At 37.5% G+C, this 22,832-nt stretch overlaps 1 protein-coding gene across 6 annotated transcripts in view; it reads right to left on the reverse strand.

The window, feature by feature from the left end:
- Positions 1-2,317: 2,317 nt before the first annotated feature.
- The window catches only part of Mob2 (MOB kinase activator 2), a 435,540-nt gene continuing 415,025 nt past the window's right edge, over positions 2,318-22,832 (reverse strand). For all 6 annotated transcript variants that reach the window (XM_083133781.1, XM_083133780.1, XM_083133775.1 and 3 more), the window contains exons 2-5: positions 18,809-18,972; positions 17,410-17,506; positions 10,908-11,032; positions 2,318-5,916 (exon numbers count right to left, since the gene is read on the reverse strand). In XM_083133781.1, the coding sequence (XP_082989907.1) occupies positions 5,513-5,916; positions 10,908-11,032; positions 17,410-17,506; positions 18,809-18,972 (790 nt within the window). In that variant the 3' untranslated portion in view covers positions 2,318-5,512. The remainder of the gene's footprint in view (positions 5,917-10,907; positions 11,033-17,409; positions 17,507-18,808; positions 18,973-22,832) is intronic.

Consider the following 22,832-nt stretch of genomic DNA (forward strand, 5'->3'; position numbering starts at 1 on the left):
GCAGGTACCCATTTAGTTGCAGCTGGGTGAGCTCCAGAGCCGATTTTATGTGGAGACAAGACCGGAAAAATTCTTCCGACCTTAGATCATCCACCATGGACACAACAGCTATAGTACTAAGTTATTTAAAAGTGTTTTTTCCCAAAACTGTCTTCCCTGAAGTTATGCCATTTGTGCTCCGAGCCCCTCATTTGATTTAATGCAGTGGATCTCAAACTGTGGTGCACGTACCCCCAGGGTACATGAATAACTTGAAGGGTTTACGCGATCAGCTCGGAAGAGAAATGTCGAGGATACCCAAACGACAACATTTTTGTTGCAGGTGTGTAGAGCAGACTTCATGGCTTTAACACTCAACAGGAAAATAAGGCTGATTTTGTTACTGACACTCTATCTTTATTCACATGTTTCGAGCCTCCCCGATGGCACAGTGGTAGCATCATCGCCTTGTAATCAAGGGATCCCGGGTTCGATACCCGGTGGAGGCACACAGTGATTCAGATCCCACTTTAAACTGTAGGTCCAGTCCCGATTAGCTTTACTGTGCATAAAGTGGACTTAAACACCAAATCAATCAATCAATCATATGTTTTGAAATAAAATACTCGTTCGAAATCTATAATAGACTAAATTTGGAGCCGAATCTCCTCTTGAAAGTTTGAAGTGCACAACCACACATCAAGAAACTGTCAGGCTATGCAGGTGCATCACTTTCACTAGAAACTCTGAAGATTTACAAAAACAACTCCAAAAATTGTGCTCGACAGTTTGTTTACAAACGTGTTTTTGTTCCTTACTTTTTTCAACAACTCCCGTAAAAAATATATGAAAATTAAAATTGTTTATATACTTCTTAGCACACATGCATTTCAGATTTCTATTCTTGTAACTAATCATAGATTGTAAATGTAGGAACAGCCAATAAAATAATAAATGTAGTATTCTACACATTGTATCTTTGCACATACAGTACCAATGCCATTTTTCTCTATTGTAGATACAAGGCTTCTAACATATCAAAAACCTCCCAAAAATCAGGCATCCGAAACAGATCCCAAAACCCACTATTCAGATAAAAACTATGCTGGGGCTACATTAGACGTTTAGTTACGAGTAAAGGGTACAATGAGAAAAAAGTTTAAGAACCACTGATATAATGCAATGTTAACCTTTTGAGTCCCAAGGCCTTTTTCACATGTAACCCCCTTGGTGCCCAAGCCGATTTTGAGCAAAATGCAGACTTTCAATTAAATGAGTGTAGATCGGAGACTAATTGCCCTAGAGAGATGAGTGATATACCGTTGTACGCGGAATGAACCAGAGATTCAGACGATATATAATTTATGCACATTCGGCGTACATATGGAGGGGGAAAGGAGGGAAATCCCCTGAAAATACTTTTTTTAAAAAATGGGGTTTCGTCCCCCCCCCCTGCCCCCCGAAAAAAAGGATATGAAAAGTTCAAAATGAACATAGAAATTATCGCTGGCATGTAATAAACAGAAAAATATTTGCATCATTGTCGTATGACCAATGTAACTTGAGTTGTACCCCCAAAAGGAATGGTGGGCACGCCACTGATTCAAGCTTCAAAATGCAGCGGTACCTTGAAATGACTATAGCTCAGAAACTAAATGCCCTAGAGATATAAAAAGATATACCGTTGTACGCAGAATGAATCACAGATTCAGACGATATATAATTTATGCACATTCAGCGTACATATGGAGGGGGAAAGGGGGGAAATTCCTTCAAAAATACTTTTCTTAAAAAAAATGGTGTTTCCCCACGCCCCCGAAAAAATGTCAAAATGGACAAAATGCAAAATTTGTGCAAATTTGGCGTATATATGAAGGGGGAAGGGAGAAAAAACCCAAAAATTATTTTAAAAAATTCTTGAAATGTTTGAAATTTATCTTTTCCCTTGAAAAGAGACGCAAAAGAGAATTCCCTTTTCCCACCTTTTCACCTCAATTTTCATGAAGAAAAAAAAAGTGCAAGAAACATTTCTGTTAAATACATGTGTTAGGAACAATATATAAAAAAGAATCGAAATTCTATAAGTTATAACGTAAAAACTACGACCTGACACAGGGTATTTCGATCGAGATACTTGGGACCGTGAGGCTTACATTTGGGTATCTCGATCGAGATACTTGGGACTCAAAAGGTTAAATTTCTGGACCCCCCAAACACACACAATTTCCTTGGTATCACCAAGTAGAAAGTATCAACAGCAAATAAGAATTTGCATTAAAACAGGTCCAATGAATTGAGGAGGGGAAGAATAAGGAAATTCACAATAAAAACACAAATGCATTGTTGGTGCTGTCAACACTTTTATTTAGTAGTTTTTTGCTAAAGACTGACTTGTGCAGTATGCTACCTGCTCAAGTCTATCACAATAATCTAAAGGAAGAGATACTGCGTAAAGCTATCACTTCTTCATTCCGGCAAGGTTGCCAGACACATTCAAAAAGGAAAACACCTGCCACAACAGACATCTTTAACAACCAATGACTCACTGCAGCTGGCGCAGATACACCATTTGAAACAGAACAAGAGCAACAAAAGAAAATACCTTAAGTACAAGGGGTTATTCCAAGTACCTACACGTGATGTGTAGAATATTTAAGTACCAATTCAGATAGCAACAATTTAAACAATGTACAAGACTGCTTTCTAAATAATAACAAGAAAGAAACAAGTTCCAACCTTTTTATCCAACATTTTAAACCTTTCATGGCATTTTCTTTTAGCGCAATACTTTCCCCAACATTCTACAGTATCTGAAACACAGACAAAGATGGATAATTACACTATTGTGGCAGGAGTTTATGCACTGTTTCTTTCAAAAAATAAAGAAACCTTCATTCTCCGAAGGTTTTTTCTTCCAAACTCTTGTTTTTCCTTTAAGAAGCTCGTGGTGCAAACATAATTCTTTTCTCCCTTATAATTCAATTAACTCTTTCTCTCTTGCTCTACATACTACCTGGCTCCAAGGTCCGGCCCTGTACATAGAGCTGATATGCATGTTCACATCAGTAGTGCTATTTTTTTATGTAATCTACAACTCACAAATCTATAATGCTCACATGTGAGTTTAGTTTCAAAATAAGGTGATATCATTTTACCACATTGTTACAATATATATATATATTTATATTATATATATATAAAACCAGCTATGGCATTTACATCCTATCCCTGATACAGTAGTGTGCTTGGTAAACTATAATTATCAAGACGAACCTTCCCTGCTACGCTGTTTTCTTTTAAGAAATGTGTCTGCGTTGATTCTCCATCTCAGGCTAAGCCATACGTAAAAAATATACAGTAAAAAGTTTCATATATGTATATATACTATAACAGATTGAGGCAACGATAATCTGTGTCTCGGTGCAGAGTGTGATGTTTAAAGCAACAGCCAAAACTCCTTCTCTTTTAATTAATACATTTATACATGACGACAAAAGTACACAACAGAACGTAAACAAAGAACTTTCAGATTTGTATGCAAAAATTACTGGAACTTAGTTTAGAACAAAAATGGGAGAAAATAAAATATTTCTCTCACAACATACAGTCTTAGGAGATTGTTAAATTATATAAGAAACCTACAACGTGTCTCTCACAACCAACATTATCACAATTCAAAGTTTTCTTCTAGTTCTCGTGCTTTCAAATTACGCCAAGGCTGAATGAAAAATCACACCACACAGTTCATTTCCAAAAATATACATGTATGTACAGTTTTAATATATGTACAGTATTTGTTTTTTTACATGTGTATATAAAATAAAACTCATTTTTTTACCACAGAATCCTTCTAGTCCATTAGAACATTTGCTGGCAGGTTGTCGCTTTTATATCCGCACAATGCCTATAAGAACCACAGTAGGCTCGATCTTTGACAATTCTTCCGTGATGTTATTCACATGAGGTAGACGGGAAATAAAATGACTTAATGTAGGAAAAAAAAAAAGACTCATTACTGCCTCTATTGTAAAACAATGCCTTTCCCCTGCAATACTGTAATTTAAAAGCAGAAATAGCACACTGCTAGTTTTAAAGAGACTAATTCAGAGTCATCTACCAGCACAGGGAACTTAGCATATATGTTATGCATATTAGTAGCACATAAATACAACTCTACTCTTTACTACTTTTAAACACAGTGTTCTACAATCCAGAATTATTATTGTTACAATACAGACTGTCAAGTGAACAAGAAGTACGTACATATCTTGAAAACTAATAAAGTTGTTGTCCCTAGCAAAAGTGCCTAGTTGGTTCCGTTATACTCAGCGTTAGGCCTAAATAACATATGCATGCTATCTATCTATTTTTTTTTTTGTTTGTTACGGTGATTATCATCTTAAAATTGAAAAAGAGGCGAAAGTATTACCGAGCATGGAGAATCAAGAGAGACACATTGTTTGAGCTACTTGCATTCTGTCCTTCAATTCGGGCAAGGTTTCTTTTAAGAACAAGAAACAACTGCCCAAGGGTGGGAAGAATAAGAAATACTTTTCTCAATTATTATCATTGTAATAATTATTATAGTTTTAATTCTCAATACTTTACAGAACAAAGTTCAAACTAGCTCTCTTTAAAATACCAATAAGTTATGTACAGCACAGAAAAGGCCTAGCAGTTTCTTTCCTTTACAATATTCTCCTGAAAATGTATCCATATTTATTTTCTTTTGCTTTCTTTCTGGGCCAGCACTTGTGGTGAGTTTCCCCGACCGAAACAACAACTGGTAACTTAGTCCTAGGCCCAACCCCTGGTTTCTTTGACCCACCCCAATACAATTTTAGAGGAACGGCAACTTTAAATCACGTTTCCTAAGACAAATCAGTTTTAATTCGGGAATAGCTACATGTGTTCCAGTTTGTATGTTAACAGTACAGGGCAAGTTCACAAACTTATTTTTTTTTTTAAATATTATCGTCTGCTGCGCACGCACACTTCCGCAAGTATGCCAACCGGTTCGTTCACACGCACGCACCCACAATATTATGTACACATGCAAGCATCCATGCACACGCACACACGCCCATTCGCAAACATAATTTATACACACACATTACGCACACAAATCTCTCCAAATTTCTTCACATTTAAGTACACATTATGAGAAAAAGATAAGGCTTTGGTTCAAATTCATCTCCCACAAGGGACTACGTTGTCCGGCTCAGGAATAGTTCAGTTCCCAGTTCCCAAGTTTGTACTGTCTAGCATCAAAAATGTCAATCACATTCTCGACTAGGGAACAAAGAACACCTCAAAAATGTAACTCCTGATTTCTACAGATGAGGAGAAGGGGGGAGAGTGAGGGGGGAAATAAAACAGCAACAAGAAAACAAATTGACTTAGACTCTCAACCAGTACTATAGTACTTACAAAAAAAAAATCAGTCTCTGCAAAGACGAAAAAATGGTGTGATTAACATCGATCCACTGTTACAGTGGAACCAGTTGGAAAATAAACTATTACACACTGTACACTAGTGCACTGCATCTTCACTCATCACTATAGAAGACTCTTTAGATAAAAGCTCAGGTGGATTTCGTTTCTCCTTTGCGTCTGCAGATTCGATTCCTGCCCCATCCGAAGGACCTTGGTTTGATGCTCCGTTCACGTCCTCAATGTTCTCTTTGTTTTCTTCAGATTCTGAATGCACCTTAAGCGCAACCACCAAGTCCTGTAATATTTCCGTTTCTTTCTCTTCAATTAATTTAAACTGTTCATTAAATAAGATAAAATGTGCAAATACACAGTTCAGATGAGCGTGGAGATTTAGAAGAACTATTTCCTTGAAGTGACAGTGGTATAGATGTGCTATCACATGGAACAGTAACCGTAAGATCTTTTTTACAATGGACTCGAAGGAGCTTGGGAACTCATTGGCTGGAACAAAGAAAAAAAGTAATAATTAAACATCAATTTTAACATAATGACACTATTCTATTTATATGACCAGGAGTAGAAAAACAAAACTAATTCAGGCGACAGCCCCTTTCTTCCAGGAGCCAACTCTTTTTTAATAATAATAATTAGAGCCCGGAAGTTCAGGCATTTATTTTCGTTAAAATAGGCAGGCAAAAAGGCATTTATAATGTGGAAAATAGGCACTAAAATGAAAAAAAAAGGCAAAATAAACAAAAAAAAAGCACATTTGGAAGTTGCTTACTTTTATCTATAATTTCTGGCAAAATGTTAAAATTTTCACCAAATTCACGCACGTAACCATGTAACATACCACTTAATGGCACACTAAATTTCGGCATGATGACAAATACACGATCATTTCCCTCCAAAGTGCAGAACTAAACTAAAGATAGAGAACTTGATTTTGGAATGCATGCAAAGGCCCTTGGGCATTAGTGCTGTTTCTTGTCAATAACGTCCTGACACGGACGCTGGACGTGATGACGTAATTGTGCAGATGTTCTGCAACAGATTTTCAGCAGTCAATCATGCACAAGGAAATGTTAACCGAAAGCCAATATCCTAACTCAGCATGAAATACTTTTCTCTCACACTTTTCTCCTTCAGCAATGTTGAAACATGCCTGAGTTTAATTTTACTTAAATAAAGCGAAAATTATTCACATAATAAACGGAAGAAAAATAAATACCAACAACGTTTTTTGGGAGAAAAATAATTTATATACACACTTTTTTTTAAAAAATGGTCTAATTTCATTGAAAAAGGCAAAAAAAGGCATTACAATTAAAAATAGGCAGTGGGGTCCCAAATAGGCAAAATGAAAAGGCTTCTAAAACATTCGAAACAACATAAAAACTGTATATCCGGAAAAATTTTATCAATATATCTAGTAGATAAAAAGAGGCATTTTGCCAAACTTCCAGGCTCTAATAATAATAATAATACAGTTTAAGCCATGAATCCAACAGTCATAAAGCTACATATTTTTAAACATGATCTTGAAACATATAATTTATTAATTGGTAAAACATAGTAAGTGACATTTTGGCCATTATTGAGTTACAAAGTAAAAAGAATCAACCCTCAATTTTCATGTGTAATTGCCATGTAATGCAATTTGAACTGGACTCAATGAACACTTCTGAAATTTGTGAACACAACACAAAATCAATTTATCTACAGTATAGCTTCTGATAGCATTCTTTCTTAATAAACTCAAGTTCTTCAATTAATACAAGATTGGATTAAAAGTAATTAATTCTTGCATCAGAGTGGCCTTCCTAATGAAGGCTCAACTGGTAACATCATGAATAAGTTAACTATGTAACACATTCTAATACATGGCCTACTCCACCATATCACTGCAGATTTTTAATTCTGCTAGCAATGATGCAAAAATTTCAGTGGCTCAACCAAAAGGGGGGGGGGGGGGGATCACCGCCCACAACTTCAAAATTTTAAGCAAATAAAAACACTTTTCATAAAATTTTCTTGCTCGCATTCCCTGCACTTCTTTTCTTATCAAGTTCAGACCCATTCCTGGGTGCCAAACGATCTAAATGAAAATAAGCTGTAAAATTGATTGATTGATATGTGGTTTTAAGTTCACTTTACGCACTGAAAGGATAATCGGGACTGGATCTACAGTTTAAAGTGGGATCTGAACCACTGTGCCATGTGCCTCCACTGGGTATCGAACCCGGTACCTCTTGATTACAAGGCGACAATGTTACCATTACACCATCGGGGAGGCACAAAAGTTGTAAAAGAGAGAATGCATTGGCATCCCGTGAAATTATTTGCATTCTATTAAATCAATATTGATTTCAGCCTGCAAAAAAAATTGGATTCAAAAATTTTCTTTCTCGCTTTGCTCACAATATAGCATTGTTCTCTGTAATGCATTGTAAGTTACCAGATAGAGAAATCAGTCTAGTCTTAATTGATTTTGTTTTATATCCATGAACAATTGTTCTAAGGAAAGGGAGCGTGAGAGACAATTTATGTAATTTTTGCTGTTGGTTTATTGTGAGATAGATGAATTGCTTGTGTAATGTATTTAAATAATACATGTTATGTATCAATGAAACTTTGAATACGCACACAATTTAGTGTCCACATCGCTCCATGTTGCATATATGTGAAACAGGTATTGTGCATGAAAGTTATACATGTTAATGTAAAAAAGCATTATATTTGGAATGCATTTATCAAGCACTTTCTGTCTTTCAAAAATAGTTTGTGTGCTTGTTTTCCATTATTAATGTGAAATTGAACGTGTGGAAAAAATAATTTGAATCGTTTGTTCGAACGCAAATGCTTTAGCAACAACTTCTACCCTCTTTCTGCATAATTTACAAGGGTAATAACGTCTTTCATACTACTACTACTACTAATAATAATAATAATGTTGGTCCCGAGTTCGAATCCTGGTTTGGGCATGGATGTTTCATCATATCATCACTCATCCCCAAATTTGCCAAAAGTGGCACAATAAGCAAAGTAAAATAAAGCAAATCAATAATAATATACTGCTGGACAAAAAAAACCGGACACTTGCATTTTTTGTGATAACGCAATGGGTCGATAAAAGCTCTGGTACAAGGGCTAACTAAATGTTGCAGAAACTGAATTAAGTACGAATGCATAAACAAAGTCCGAGCCTATGAATGGTGCATATGGTACTACATGATCTGCCGAACATTCTGGAATATACCTGCGAGCTGTTATTGCAATTCAGATGTCAAATATTAAAGTGTCCGGTTTTCATTGTCCAGCAGTATATAATAATATTTTTATTATTAGCATTATTATTTAAAATTAAAATAATAACAATTATTATTATTATTATTGGTTAGTTTATCCTGGTAGCCTACTTGCCCCCCCCCCCCCAGACAAAAATTCGTGGTTGCGCATCTGAAAAATTTATAATGGCATGTTGATTATTCTGATTCACTGATACACGTAATACAGAAAACACATTCACATTAAAAAACACATTCTGTACTTATTTTTTTTTAAAAAAAGGCAATGGAAATTTCCATTAGTGAAGAATTTGAAAATTCAGGCACCAGGTATAAATTTTCAGGTGCCATGGCAACTGGGCACTTCGTACTTTTCTACCCCAGTATATGATCAATATTTGTTACTTTGTAACCCACTTGAACAATGAAATTTACACAAGAAAATATAATTCTTAATAAGGACCTAGGAATATACATAATTAACACTTTTAGTGAAGATTTTTATACCTATCACAGAGACATAAGGAGCAGAGACTTGGACAATGACAGAGACAGACAAAAGAAAGATGCAGACAATGGAAATGAAATTCTTAAAGAGTAAATTGGGGAAGACTGGAAGGGATAGAATAAGGAATGAGGATATCCGACAGACAGTGGGGGTGGTGAAGCTTCAGGACAGGATAGATCAGGCACAGATGAGATGGTTCGGATACATGAAGAGGATGGATGCAGAAAGACTACCAGTAAGAAGCCCAAAGAGTGGGAATAAGGCCAATGAAGACCAAGATGTTGGTGGAAAGAGCAGATAGCAGAGTGTGTCAGAAGAAGGCATGATGAACACCATGGAAAGAGAGGAGTGGTGGAAGTCACGGATAAAATGGAGAGGCTTGACTTCCATGCCAACCTAGCCAGAGGCAGGAAGGTGGAGAAGAAATGTAAAAATCATTTAACCTTTGAGTACTTTATATGTACATCTTGCAAGGGAATTCTGTGGGCCTGGAGGATCTTTACTTTGAGGCCTGAAGACTGTAATTTCCTCACGATGGTGGGTGGCTACCAGTGTTATACACAGTTGTTATGCTTTCCCCAGGAGACTCGGACCTGTGCGAGTCCCTTAGCCAGAACCCAAAGACTAATGCCTTAGATGACAAGGCCACGGTGCAGGACATTTGCAAAGAGAATAACATTAATTTTACTTCCAATGTAAAAAAGTACAATGAACCACATGAAATTCCCCAACACATGTTTCCAGGGGTACGGGGAGGCAACTGCCTTCTCTACATGTTATGCCCAAGTCTTGGATTACAATGCAAGTGTAAACATAAATACAGCAAAAACTGCATATCCCGGAACCTCTATAAGAAGGCAACCTGTAAATACAGAAAAAAGTCCCCAGAATGGACCGATTTTATACCTGAAAATGACCTGCTTAAGGCAGAAACCTCCTTAACGTGGAAACTGAACACCATTTAAAGATCTACGAGATGTAAGACGGAAATTTCTTCCTTTATTTTTTTCACTTGCAAGAAAACAATGCAATACTATAAGTGAAACACGCCTCTGTTGAAACTCGCTTATTGGTAACATTGTCCATATGCAAGAATGTGCTACAATACTTATAGCTGTTACGATTCAGTTTCTTTCTTTCATCTCTTACCCTCTTTCTTCACCTTTCTTTGTCTATTTCTCCTCTGTTCTTTCGTCATTTTTCTATTTTTCTTGTTTCTTTCTTTTTTATTCACTTTTATCTCAATCTTTCTTCACCTCTCTTATTCCATCTTTCAATCTTTCTCTTTATGCGCACCGCGCTACGACGACAGGGGTCCCAAGTTTGAAAAGATACATAAGTACGTACTGTACGTTTTTACAATACTGTAAAAAGTGTACCAACATGTTGTGTAGTTACATAATTGTAATCTCTGCTATGCTTATTGCGACTGTGTCACATTTTTATTCATGCACGTACGTGCATTAGTACTCTACATTATAAGTAATGCGAAATGTAAATCTGTCCTTCCATTATTTCCTGCAGCACTCTATACTGTATTTAAAGTCAACCCTGTATAAGAAGGAAAACTGTTAAGATGGAAAATTTTGCTTGGAACCATCATGTTCCGGGATAGACAGGTTTTACTGTAGTACAATTTTTGGAAAATACTATAGTATTAGTATTAGATGCATTTTAGACAATCTCAACCTACTCACCATATTTGGTAGGGAATATAGACTCATCACTGATGGTCTTTTGGGTGAAGGTCATCACATAGTCTATGTACTGAGGTGCTGCCACTTTCGTCTTCTTTCCTTTTTCATCAAACCACAAGTAAGTCCTGAAACAAAAGCCATAACACAAATATTAGAACTGCAGCCAAACAATTTATAGTCTCATGCTGTACACAGATTAATCTATTATCATAATTAGAGACCAGATGTTAGGCAAAATGGCTATTCTTTATTGTTACAGATGTCATAAAAATTACTGTTCATTAAACAAAACTACCATCAAAATACTTTCCCATTTTTATAGCTACAAGTGAACAATTTTGTGTCACGCGTGGGACAGAAAAAACACTGCCTCTTTACTTAATTAGAAGTTTATTTTAATTTCTGTGAATTGTCAAATGATGGAAAGTAAATGTTTAATACAAAAAGAGAAGGTAACTGACCTTTGAATGTTCTAGTGGAGTTGAGGGGGCAAATGTAACAGTTAAAGGAGAAATTAATTGTTTTTTGGTGTCATGGGTGAGACTCAATATAAGCCATCGACTGTTAACATGTGAGCGGCAACTGGCCGGAGGGATTTCTTTTTAACAAGTTGTACAGAGGGGTTTTATATAGATTTGAATAGAGGAGTTTTATATATATTTCAATAGAGGATATTCTATATAGTGTTTTTAAAAGAGAACAGGTTCATTTTTATGGAATCCTAATATTTTAACCTATCCATGTAAACCTAATCCTTGCCAGTGACGAAGCTTTGTGGGTAACCACAAAGTCGATAAACCGACCTGAAGAAGGAGACAGTGGTCCTTGAAACGTTGTCAATTACTCAACACATACTCACTGAACATAAGTACATATAATTTTTTTTTATTTATAGTATATCAAGTGAGTAAGTTGCACGTAATCGGTAAAAAGAACACTATAATGATTTTCCTTGAGATAAAACAGGGTGTCTACCAATCAAGAAAGTCATAAAAGTCAAGAACTGAACAAGTAGATCAAGAAGTCAATAACAAGTCAAGAAATTATAGTTGTGGCTAAGAATTTTTGCTGTCACAATGGCTGATTGTTTGATTTAGTTTATTTTCCTCACTTTTCTGCCACTTTCGTTAATAAGATAAGATGGATGAAGGGACAAACACAAATATATAGGGACAACAACACCAGCCCCACATAAGATTATACTGGCTGTGAGTCCGGATGCCAGAGACTTGCTAGTCTGTCAAATGCAGTCCAGCAGGCATGAATAGATAAGCAAGTCTAATTCTCTTGTTAAATACAGCTCAAATTTTCATCTTAACTGGCCTCTTGGTAGTTTTTTTTTTTTATTAAATATTTATTTTCTTACTTGCTATTTCCAACTTTACCTAAGTAGTGGTTGAAATAAAGGTTAAGAAAAACGAGAGAAAGGTTGAGGAAAAGATGAAAAAGTATTTTAAAAAAAATGTTATTTGTTAGATAACCATTTAATATTCAATTTCCTGGGTTTCCTGGGGAACAGGAAAGTAGTTATAACTTTGATTAAATGTTGTTACCAGTAAAACATGTACTTAATTATAACTATTAATTACATCATGTAAGTTAGCAGGAGAATCAATTAAAAAAAACACTCAGAAATTTATCTGGTGAAAGAGTCAAAATTTGCACATTTATGCACATGAATACAACAACATAAAATTAAAAAACCTGACCCATTTTTCATTGAAACTGAAAAAAAGGTGCACCAGCTAACAGACAGACTTCACAGAGAGAGTGCATTAAATAAGACAATGGAAGAATTGTTATTAACTCAATAGTTGCAACGAGACATGTACAGTAAAATAAAGATCATACAGTATGAATATGTTTGATGTGGCAAATACTAAAATGAATAGGAAAAACTGAAGAAATGATTCACATTTTGATGATATTGTACAAAAATAAATACATATACATTGTCCTGAGCATAATGTATTAAAATTTTCCACGAGTATATATTTTCCCACACTATAAGTTGTTTTTCATTTTGGTTCTCTGAAACACATAAAATTGAGGTTCCACTGTATATGCATGATACGGAGTGTCCCCATATCTCTTGCAACATTTTATGTGAAGAAAGTAGTATAGTAAGAAAACAATGGCGAGAAAAACTGTGCATGGTGACTCTTCTCCTATCTTTATTCTCTCTCTAACACACACACACAACACACAGTGACATTCCACAACATGTAAATATGAAGGAGTCACAGTAATTTAAGTAGCTTATTTTGACAACTTTGCATAACTTTCATAGAACAAGTTCACTCCATTCTTATTGATTATATCCAGTGCTTTTTTTTTTTCAGTCAGAACAGTGTTCCGGTACCTTTTAGGTGTAAAATATGTTCTTTGCTGCTTTGAAACAGAAAATTTGCAATGAAACTATTTAGACAACGGAATTTCAAATATAGTACATTTGAAAATTACAGCAACCCATCCTCCACCCCTAATATATTTTGATCCTTCACTGTAAAGTTGTGGTTGCTGGGACATCCCTTCTCTGTGGACACTCAAAGTGAGGCACAAAAAAACAAAATAAATTATGTAAGAGCATGAACATTTTATTAAGAGGTCAGTTTTGAACACATTTATCAATAACCAGTGAACAGTAGGCTCTAATTTATGAACAAGATTTAATGCTTTGAATGTTTTAAAATAAATGGAAAATTATAGAAAATAGTCTGAAAAAAAATTATTATTACAAAATACAAAAAGAGGGCCTGTTTATATATTTGTTTTAACCATGACATTCTCATGTTGTTATCTGCAATGTAGTTTCCCACACATTTTTCTCTGCATAATGTTCTTTAATATTCTACACAGGTGACTTAACTGTTTCCATCAACATTTTGCTTTAAATTTTAAAATTAACTTAGATTATAAACACAGGTGTTGACAGTAACTAACTTTCCATAGCATAATATCCTAATGATATGTTATCACTAGAGCCCGGATTTATATGCGAAATGCATGTTTCATGTAGCATGCAAAAACTTATGGAAAATAATTTTTTCTTTCTGACGAACTTGTAAAGAGTCTTTTGAGATGCATATGATACAGCATATAAGCGCATATTTTGAGTGAATTTTGTTGTGCATGCATATTTCTTCAACTTTGCAGGATAAGGCATATTTCGAATTTTATTGCTACGTACTAGCATATTTCATAGTCTATGGTGGCCGCAGTGGCTCAGTCGGTAACGCGTCTGACTACCATTCTAAAGGTCCCGGGTTCGATCCCCAGCCGGTTCAAATCTGGGAACTTTTCTAACGGTGGAAGCGGCCCCAGCGCCTACCCAGCGTCGAATAACATGGGTACCTGGGGGGAAACCCTGGGGGGTAAAGGCGGTCAGGGGCGTGATGCTGATCACATCACCCCCACTCACGACCGGATCAACAAAGTGTGGGGCGTTACCCCCACACCCCCTATACGCCTTCATGGCGTGGTGCTAAGCACAGGGGAACACTTTACCTTTTTTATTGCTACGTACTAGCATATTTCATAGTCTATCAAGAGAAAATAGCGTTGATTTTGTCGCCCACAATTGTTGGTAAATTCACTTTCGACTGCACGGTGATAACCGAATGCCGAACATACCAATTTAATATACAATATACACTATAATTTTTAAAGTTTTTTTCCAGCATTTTATGTAGCGCTTTTTAGACAACAGCGATCTAGCGCCTTCTCATTCTTTTACAACTGTCAACTAGCGCGAAGCCTTTCTTGCGACTTGGCAACTATGTGGAAAGGGTTTCTGCTGTCAGTATCAAAGAGTTCAAGAACTTGTAAGTGTTATTTTGTGTTCTGTTAAACATGCCACCTGAATAATCAAGTAAGGCGGTATTGTTGTGTAAATACGTACAAGAATTTGGAAGTAGTGTATTTACAGAAGATGGGCCAGTTTTGTTCTGTGTGGTGTGTGAGAAAAGAGTTTCAGCAGAGAAGAAATTTCAAGTTACTCAACATGTCAATACAGCAAGACACAGGAAGCCCTTCAGAGAAGATCGCGCGGTAAACAACAACTGCTTACTACCGCGTCCACTAATTCAACATCTGAATGCACAGTAAGTGATACATTCTACGTAGATCTGTGTTCTGCGTTTGTGAGTGCTAATATTCCTTTGTGGAAACTGAGCAATGCCCATCTTCGAGGTTTCTTTGAAAAGTACACGGGAAAGAAGGTGCCAGATGAATCAACGCTACGTAAAACTATGTGCCTGTTTGTTTTAATGAGGTCATTGGAGAAATTCGGGAAGCGTTGAAGCACGAGAAAATATGGGTGTCTATCGATGAGACTATTGACGTGGCAGGACGTTGTGTTTGCAATGCTGTTGTTGGTGCAATAAAGGCGACTGGTAAACCCTACTTACTGAATATCGCTGTGTCGTATTGTGCAGAAAATGTCAATGAAGTGCAGGCAGTCATAGACTCACTAAAACCAGAAGATGCAGCTGCTATTTGTGTGTCACAGAAATGTTTCTCTAGAAGTGGCATTGAGAACGAAATTAAGTACATACACAACCACTTCTCGAGTATACCTGCAATTATTACACAGTTAGAGTCCCGTAATAATCTTTTGCAGCATTCACTGTCCTTGTTGGGCGAAGTATCGCAAACTTTGTCCAGTGAAACTCACGGTGTTGCCAAAATAGCGTCAGAAAAACTTCGCCAAGTATTAGACAAAAATCCCGGGTACAGAACAATCTGTGACACTGCAAATGTACTGAATGGTGAAAATGTGGACTTGGAAGAGGACCTAACACAGGAGGAAGTTTGGTGTTTCTCACATGCACCAGTGACTTCTGCTGATGTAGAAAGGAACTTCTCGATCTACAAAACGTTTCTCACTGATAAACGCAGAGGGTTTACAGAAGAAACCCTAAGGAAGACGTTCATAGTTCATTGCAACAGAGCTCATTAAGGTAAGATGTTTGAAAAAAAAAAATTGTATATTGTGCATGCATATCTTAGTGCATATTTTTGATATTTTTTTAAGGTAAGATGTTTGGAAAAAAATAATTGTATGTTGTTTATGCATATCGTAGTGCATATTTTTGATATTTTTCGTGCATATTTGCATGCATATTTTTCTGTTTGTTTGTGCATGGAAATACGGGCTCTAGTTATCACCAACCTTATAGAGAGAAATAGAGAATTTACATACAAGAAAATATACCCCTAATACTCACAAGAGAGTACTGCAAGAGCCTGCAAATTATTTTGTTGAATTATTGGGAATATTTATCTTGAAAATGTGGAGTACATCATCATGAACAATTACCATGAAGTAAGTGTCAATGTAAGTCACTCTTCTAATAAGGAATAGTATTAATGAGCTCAAAGAGCTTGAGGAGTTCTACAGTTAATAACAGATTCCTCAAGAACAAAAAATGTTTATATGTATATTTTGATTCTCAGTAATTTACAGAAAGTTCCCTGTTGACAGATGTTAATACAGTGTGCCTCGCTAGTTCCTATATACGAGGGTTGGGGCATAAGTAATGGCAACTATTTTCTTTTCATGAGAATGCAGGACCCACACAAAAATTCAAAATATCCAAATGGAAGGGGAAGTATATGGTACTGTGGATATATGAGCAATGTGGATCATGTGTACCAGGTGTAGAATAGGGAAGCGAGCAAAACATTCTTAAAAATAGCATTGTGCCACATGCATTTACAAGTCAGAAATGCACTAGCATCAGTGGTAGCTGGTCGTCTGGTTTTATGGGTGTGCACTTCAGCCTTGCATCCAGAACGTTCCTCCCATGTGGGTTGATCGACTACAGCGCACAAGGACAGCTATTTATTTTGTCCAAGCTGCACTAAGCAAGGCAATGCAAGACATTGTTTAAGACACGCGTTTCGCTTTCAGTTCCCCCTTCCTCCCCTTCTTTCTTGGCCCTGCCATGCTTAGAACCGGGTGGACGAAGATACCATAGAGATGTCCCTTTAAAAAAAACTCTATTTAAGATGATGGGTAGGCTGTCTCTACTGCACGCCGTGCGATCTCGAATGGAATGGGATTGAAACGCTGCATTGTGAACACAGCACTAGCAGTGCTCGTTAACCCTTATAATACTGCAAGCTCCTCCTACCAGCCTGGGCTCATAACGGCCACTTGGGATCCTTTTTAGTTATTTTAATATAAGTATGGAGTATTTTTACGAAGTTTTTAACATGCTGAGATTTTTTAAGTTTGAATATGGCAGAGTTTTTGTAAGTGTTTTTTTAACCTTAACCCTTAACCAAATCCTCATTCAACACTTCTTTTACGCGGCACTATGCTCTGTGCCTAGAAATATCCACGAACCTGAAACGTTGTCCTAACAAGACTCCATACTGACTCACGTAAGTAGTTAAATTAATCAATACTATTTAACGAATTCATTTCCTTTAATAGTGAGTAACACGCACAAACCTACAATATATTTTAGGCTTCTAATATTGCAATGAAACTCACCTGAGACCGGGCCCTGTCATGTCAGGACAACCTGACATTGTGCAGAATTCCGAGATAGTACCATAAACTAAGTTGATGTGATCAAAGAATGATATTGCTGAAATAGAAAAAGAAAATAATATAATATTCTCAGGTAATAATATAAATTTCTACATTGTAAGTGACAAATTTGATCCAAATAAAAATACAGTAGTCTCTCGGTGTTATGTATAATTCAAGCCACCCCCCCCCCAAAAAAAAAATCCAATTGTTTTTTCTGATAACTGCTCAGATAAGTTGCTTTCTGAATTGAAATACATAATAATACTGTGTATACCATTTGCCACATACTGTAGGTTTCTGTAACATGTTTTTTTTTTCTCCTCCTGGTTTTCCCTAGGTTATTCCATACAGTGCAAAGTTTCAAATGCAGAGTACATTCTGTCCTGGAAATCAAAAGCAAGTCTGTGTAAGTAGTGACTCAAGAAGGCTCGACCATTGAATGTGAGAGTCGATGCAGGGGAAAATGCAGCTTCAGCTACCTACGATTGGAGTAGCACACGCTGCTTTCTCCCCTTCTCTACCGATATGGATAGCCTTGCTCCACAGACTCCCAAGACAGAGATTAGTCTTAGGCTCATTCACCTCAAATTATCAAGACACTATTGCATGTTATCATCATTAGACAAATCTTATGAAACTACACACCTGTATAAACAAAACACTTGAACTTTATGCTACATGTCATCAGCATCATAAATGTGTGCATCAATACACATGTGCATCATCCGACCATTAAATAATGAGATTAGTTATTAAATTAAAAGGAATTTAAATATTTAAACGTTGTACTACCTCCTTTTGGGGGTGCAAATCCTTTCTACCACTGTATCCCAAGGGTTATAGGTTATTTTTTGGAATTGTGAATCAAAACAGGATGGACCTTCCAATGGAGATAACAAGCAGTTTGTATTCTATAATATTCTTCACAACACAAAGTTATATTTAACATCATCCTTTTCTACGTATGTAAATGAGTATCACTTTCGTTTTATATTGTTATATGTCCAAATCTTTGAAATATTCAATAACGTCCAATATTCGTCCAATTTGTGTTGATGGAGTGTATATGTGTGTCGGTTCTTCAAAATATAGGAAGATAAATATTGGAAATGTGTTCGAAATGCATTATTTTGAAACTGCTTTGTGAAAGTAAAACTCATTTTCTCATGTACGCTGTCAATCTATATCATCCTCATGGATAGAAAAGGACATGTACAATCTGTTTCATAATGTAAGTTGTTTACTTGTGATCTGTTGATTAATTTGTGAATTACACACTTTTGCTAACAACTTCTATCAAGTTGTGCTTTTACCTCCGCACTCAACAGTACAGGCACCGATTGACGAGGATACTCACTGTGAGACGCAAGCCACTCGTTGTAGTCCAGACCAGCAGGCAAGTCCACCAACAGCCTGAGATCAATGTCCGGAAGCTTCCTCTCGAGAACCGCCTCCTCCAGGTACAATTTAGGATCCTCTGTACACTGTGCACACTGTTCCTTCTCCTTCCGCCTGGCCTTCCTGCAAGCAACAAATGCACACGGTTAGCTTCCATAGGTTCATGTGGTTAGTATTCAATATCAAGCAGTTAAGGTTTGGCTCATGGGCCATATACATACAGACATAAAAGACATCAACATACAGCAGGCAAAGGATGGTACACATTTCATAGTTACTATTTATTTATTATGAATAACTTATAAATTATAATCAATACAGTTTTCTCTACACAATATGGATGCAAATATTGGTTTGACATACATTATTTGTGGTTTTATTTTTAAAACACACTGTGATGTTAATAGCTTTCAAAGCCTTCTCAACCAATGTAGTGTCACGACCAATTTTGCTACACATTTATTTAATTATACAATTAGTGAAAAATGGTTACTAAACCAGTAGAACGTGTTTAGATCCATTAAACCCTCCCCTTATATGCAGCCATGGCTAGGCTTTCCTTTCAGAAAACTGCCATGACATTCCAAAATCTGAAAAATTACATCTGCTTAGAATTCACCTTGGTGTGGTCTACTTTTGCTGTAAAGGTAAAGTGCTCCCCTGTGCATAGCACCACGCCATGAAGGCGTATAGGGGGTGTGGGGGTAACGCCCCACACTTTCTTGATCTGGTCATGAGTGGAGGTGATGTGATCAGCATCACGCCCCTGACCGCCTTTACCCCCCAGGGTTTCCCCCAGGTACCCATGTTATTCGACGCTGGGTGGGCGCCGGGGCCGCTTCCAACCTTAGAAAAGTTCCCGGATTTGAACCGGCCGGGGATCGAACCCGGGACCTTGAGCATGGTAGTCAGACACGTTACCGACTGAGCCACCGCGGCCTGTACACTACTTTTGCTGTAGTCTAGAGGTTTACAATAGTTTCCTAGGTTTACCTGTTGCACACGATGGTCTTGCAGTCTAAGATGCAAGCTTTGGACTCATGGTACGTGATGAGCCCTGGTTCGAAGCGTAACAACTTTTCTCCTGAGATTTTGCCCTGTGTATGGGACCGGTGGTCACCCACCATCATCAGGAAATTGGGGAGCTACGAATGAGTAGCGCAACAACCACTGGTGGTTTGTCGTGCTAACCATTTGTCACCCCATAGCTGGTTGGGTGATCTCCCCACCTCTGGTGCAAGCGAGACCAGCAGTTGGTAGGTGGGCCCTGGCCCTCGCAGGCTTTTATGCCATGGGTTGTTATTTATATTATTAATATGATTACATAGTCTCAAAATTACCGTGAATATCTAGACAACAGCAAAAGCAAACCACACAAAGGTTCAGATGAATAGTCTACAAGGAATTCTTAGAAGATGTAATGCTTCAGATTTTGGAATATCAAATCGCTTTTCTGCTAGAAAAAGATATTTCGAAAACGGCATTGCTGGTATCGATCAAAGGTCCAGCCGAGCCTTAATATCAATTCAATAATTATGATAAGTAGTACTTGTATGCACATCTGCATTATATGGCTAAATTGGACATCTCGGATTAAACAACTACAAAATAATATATATGAGTCAAAACATAAATCAATCACAAAACATTATTAACATAGCCAAAATGGTTAGTTAAGGCAAGGCCTATATTTACTTGGCTACCGAGAGAACCACAATCAACTTACATATATTTTAATCACGAATAAACCAAGAAAATGATTAACAGTAAAAGGGGGAAGGCACAATATTTCTCCACATTAAATGCCAAGGTCATTGCCTATTCAATGTAAAAGCTCACTGTTGTACAGGGTCAAGGAAGTTAGTGATAAGGTGCATTTTATACAGCATATATCTTGATACACCTGTAGATTCAATTGTATCTTCTACATATATGCTGTATAAAGAAACAAACTGCGGGAGTACTAATTGAGGTTAGGTGTGCAATGGCAGCTAATGATTTCCAAAGTATGGGCAAACTTATTCTGCAAACACATAGAGATAACACAACTAACAAATAAAGTAGGTGGACTGTTAATAACAAGAAATTTGCTAGAGAATGAACTTGGATATTTCGATTACATAGGGAATATGGTTCCGTGGTTGCTTCGAATTTTCCTCGGCTGTATGTGATTTTCAAGAGCATAATATTGTTTAATAACGGTGATAAAGATTCCTCTACACTATTTCTAAGTGAGAATATTAGGGGGACAGACCTTTAAGGGCGGAGGAAAGCCTCGTCTTTCTTGTCGTCTGCCGAGATCAGCCGAAGGCTTCCGAACAGGTAGAGATTCGCACAATTGTGCGCCGAGTTGGGCCGTTCGGCGCGAGTAGTGGTTAGTACTGGGCTAAACTTTTGCGAATCTCTTGCATATTTCTTAGGTTGTTTCGGACAAATGCGAATATTCTAAGTTACTTTTATATTTAAAAACTAAAGTGCTCCCCTGTGCTTTGTACCACACCATGAAGGCGTATAGTTAGGGCCCCACTCTCTCTTGATTACGGCCTAAGGTGGGGATGCTGGGTGGAGCCGCTTGAACGGGTGGGAAAAATCCCGGTTCTCCCCGTCGGGGATTGAACCCGGGGGGGGGGGGGGGGCTCTCACACGGTAGTCAGACGCCATAACGACTGAGCTACCGCGGCTCTTAAAAAATATTTAAAAATGCAATATTTGTATTATTTTGCTTTGTCATCGCCGCATCTCCCGATGACCGGACGCCTCTGCGTAGAACTAGATCACGGAAGCTTTTGCTGAAAGCCACAAGATTAGTAACGTTTAATTTCATTCCCAGCTCATTTAGACGCTTATCTCGAAACGTTTACTGCGAAGGCAGCTCCCCCCTTCTTCTTTGTGGAAACCAACTTGTCATGTTCTGTATTCTCGGCGCTTTCTCCTCTGTCCTTGCAGAGCAGATCATGCCCCACGCACTCGTCTCCTCAGCTGATAAAAGACCGCCATTTCTTGGGTAACGTCGGGCAGTAAAACCAACGAGGCGCGCCTTAGGCTGGCGAGTAACTGAAAAACACAGACCTCGAGGAAAAGGATTATTCACGCGTCGCCACTCCCTGTCTTTCAAGGTTGCCTTCTTCAACGAAAGAAACCAGGAAATTTACAAGAAAAGTCTCGTTTTTATCAACGACGTGCATTCATTGTTTCCATCTCATGTCTGTTCTGCGTTTTGGCCTAGTTGTCCGGTGGGTTCGTATCCCACTTTAAACTGTAGGTCCAGTCCCAATTAGCCTAAAGTGGATTTAAAGCAAACCCTATTTAAAGGAATTAATGTAATGTCGGCATTAAACATGGCTACAGGGTGTCCGAGAAGTTACGTTGACTTTTCTGCCCCTCTGGCTAATCGCGAAGGTAAGGATGAATGGTGGTAAGATAAGATGGATGAAGGGACAATCAGAAATATATAGAGACGACAACACGAGCCCCAGATAAAATTACACTGGCTGCGAGTCCAGACGCCAGAGCTTCGCTAGTCTGCCAAATGGAGTCGCTATATGACATATTTATTACGTTCGCTCACATCAGCCATGGCGCAACAACTCTCCTACGAATTCGAGCGACCGTCCCACGTGACCTTTAGAGCAGGAGCACAGGGAGTTTTCGGACACCCTGTATGAAACGAGGCCAGGGACTTTGTTGTTGATTTGAACTGTAAGGAGTGCTGGAAGTGAGGGATGCTATCCCCCAGTTAAGAAAATGTTCATAATGCATCCCCTCACTTACAGGATTATCTATCTCCTTGCTGATCCACACAAGCATTTCCCCAGCTGGAAATTTCCACTTCGAGCACGGTGTAATACTTCTCTGTGAGAACTCAGGAAACTCTTTCCACTGTGCTTTGGAGGTTCATAAAACACAAGAAAATCCTTCGTAAAAAGCTCCATGTTCGCTGCCGAAGCCACAGTTTTTCTTTTATTAATATCGGTGGTCCTGCT

This window comes from Lepisma saccharinum, chromosome 13 (genome assembly GCF_977018435.1).
Source record: "Lepisma saccharinum chromosome 13, izLepSacc3.1, whole genome shotgun sequence".
NCBI classification, from domain to species: Eukaryota; Metazoa; Arthropoda; class Insecta; order Zygentoma; family Lepismatidae; genus Lepisma; species Lepisma saccharinum.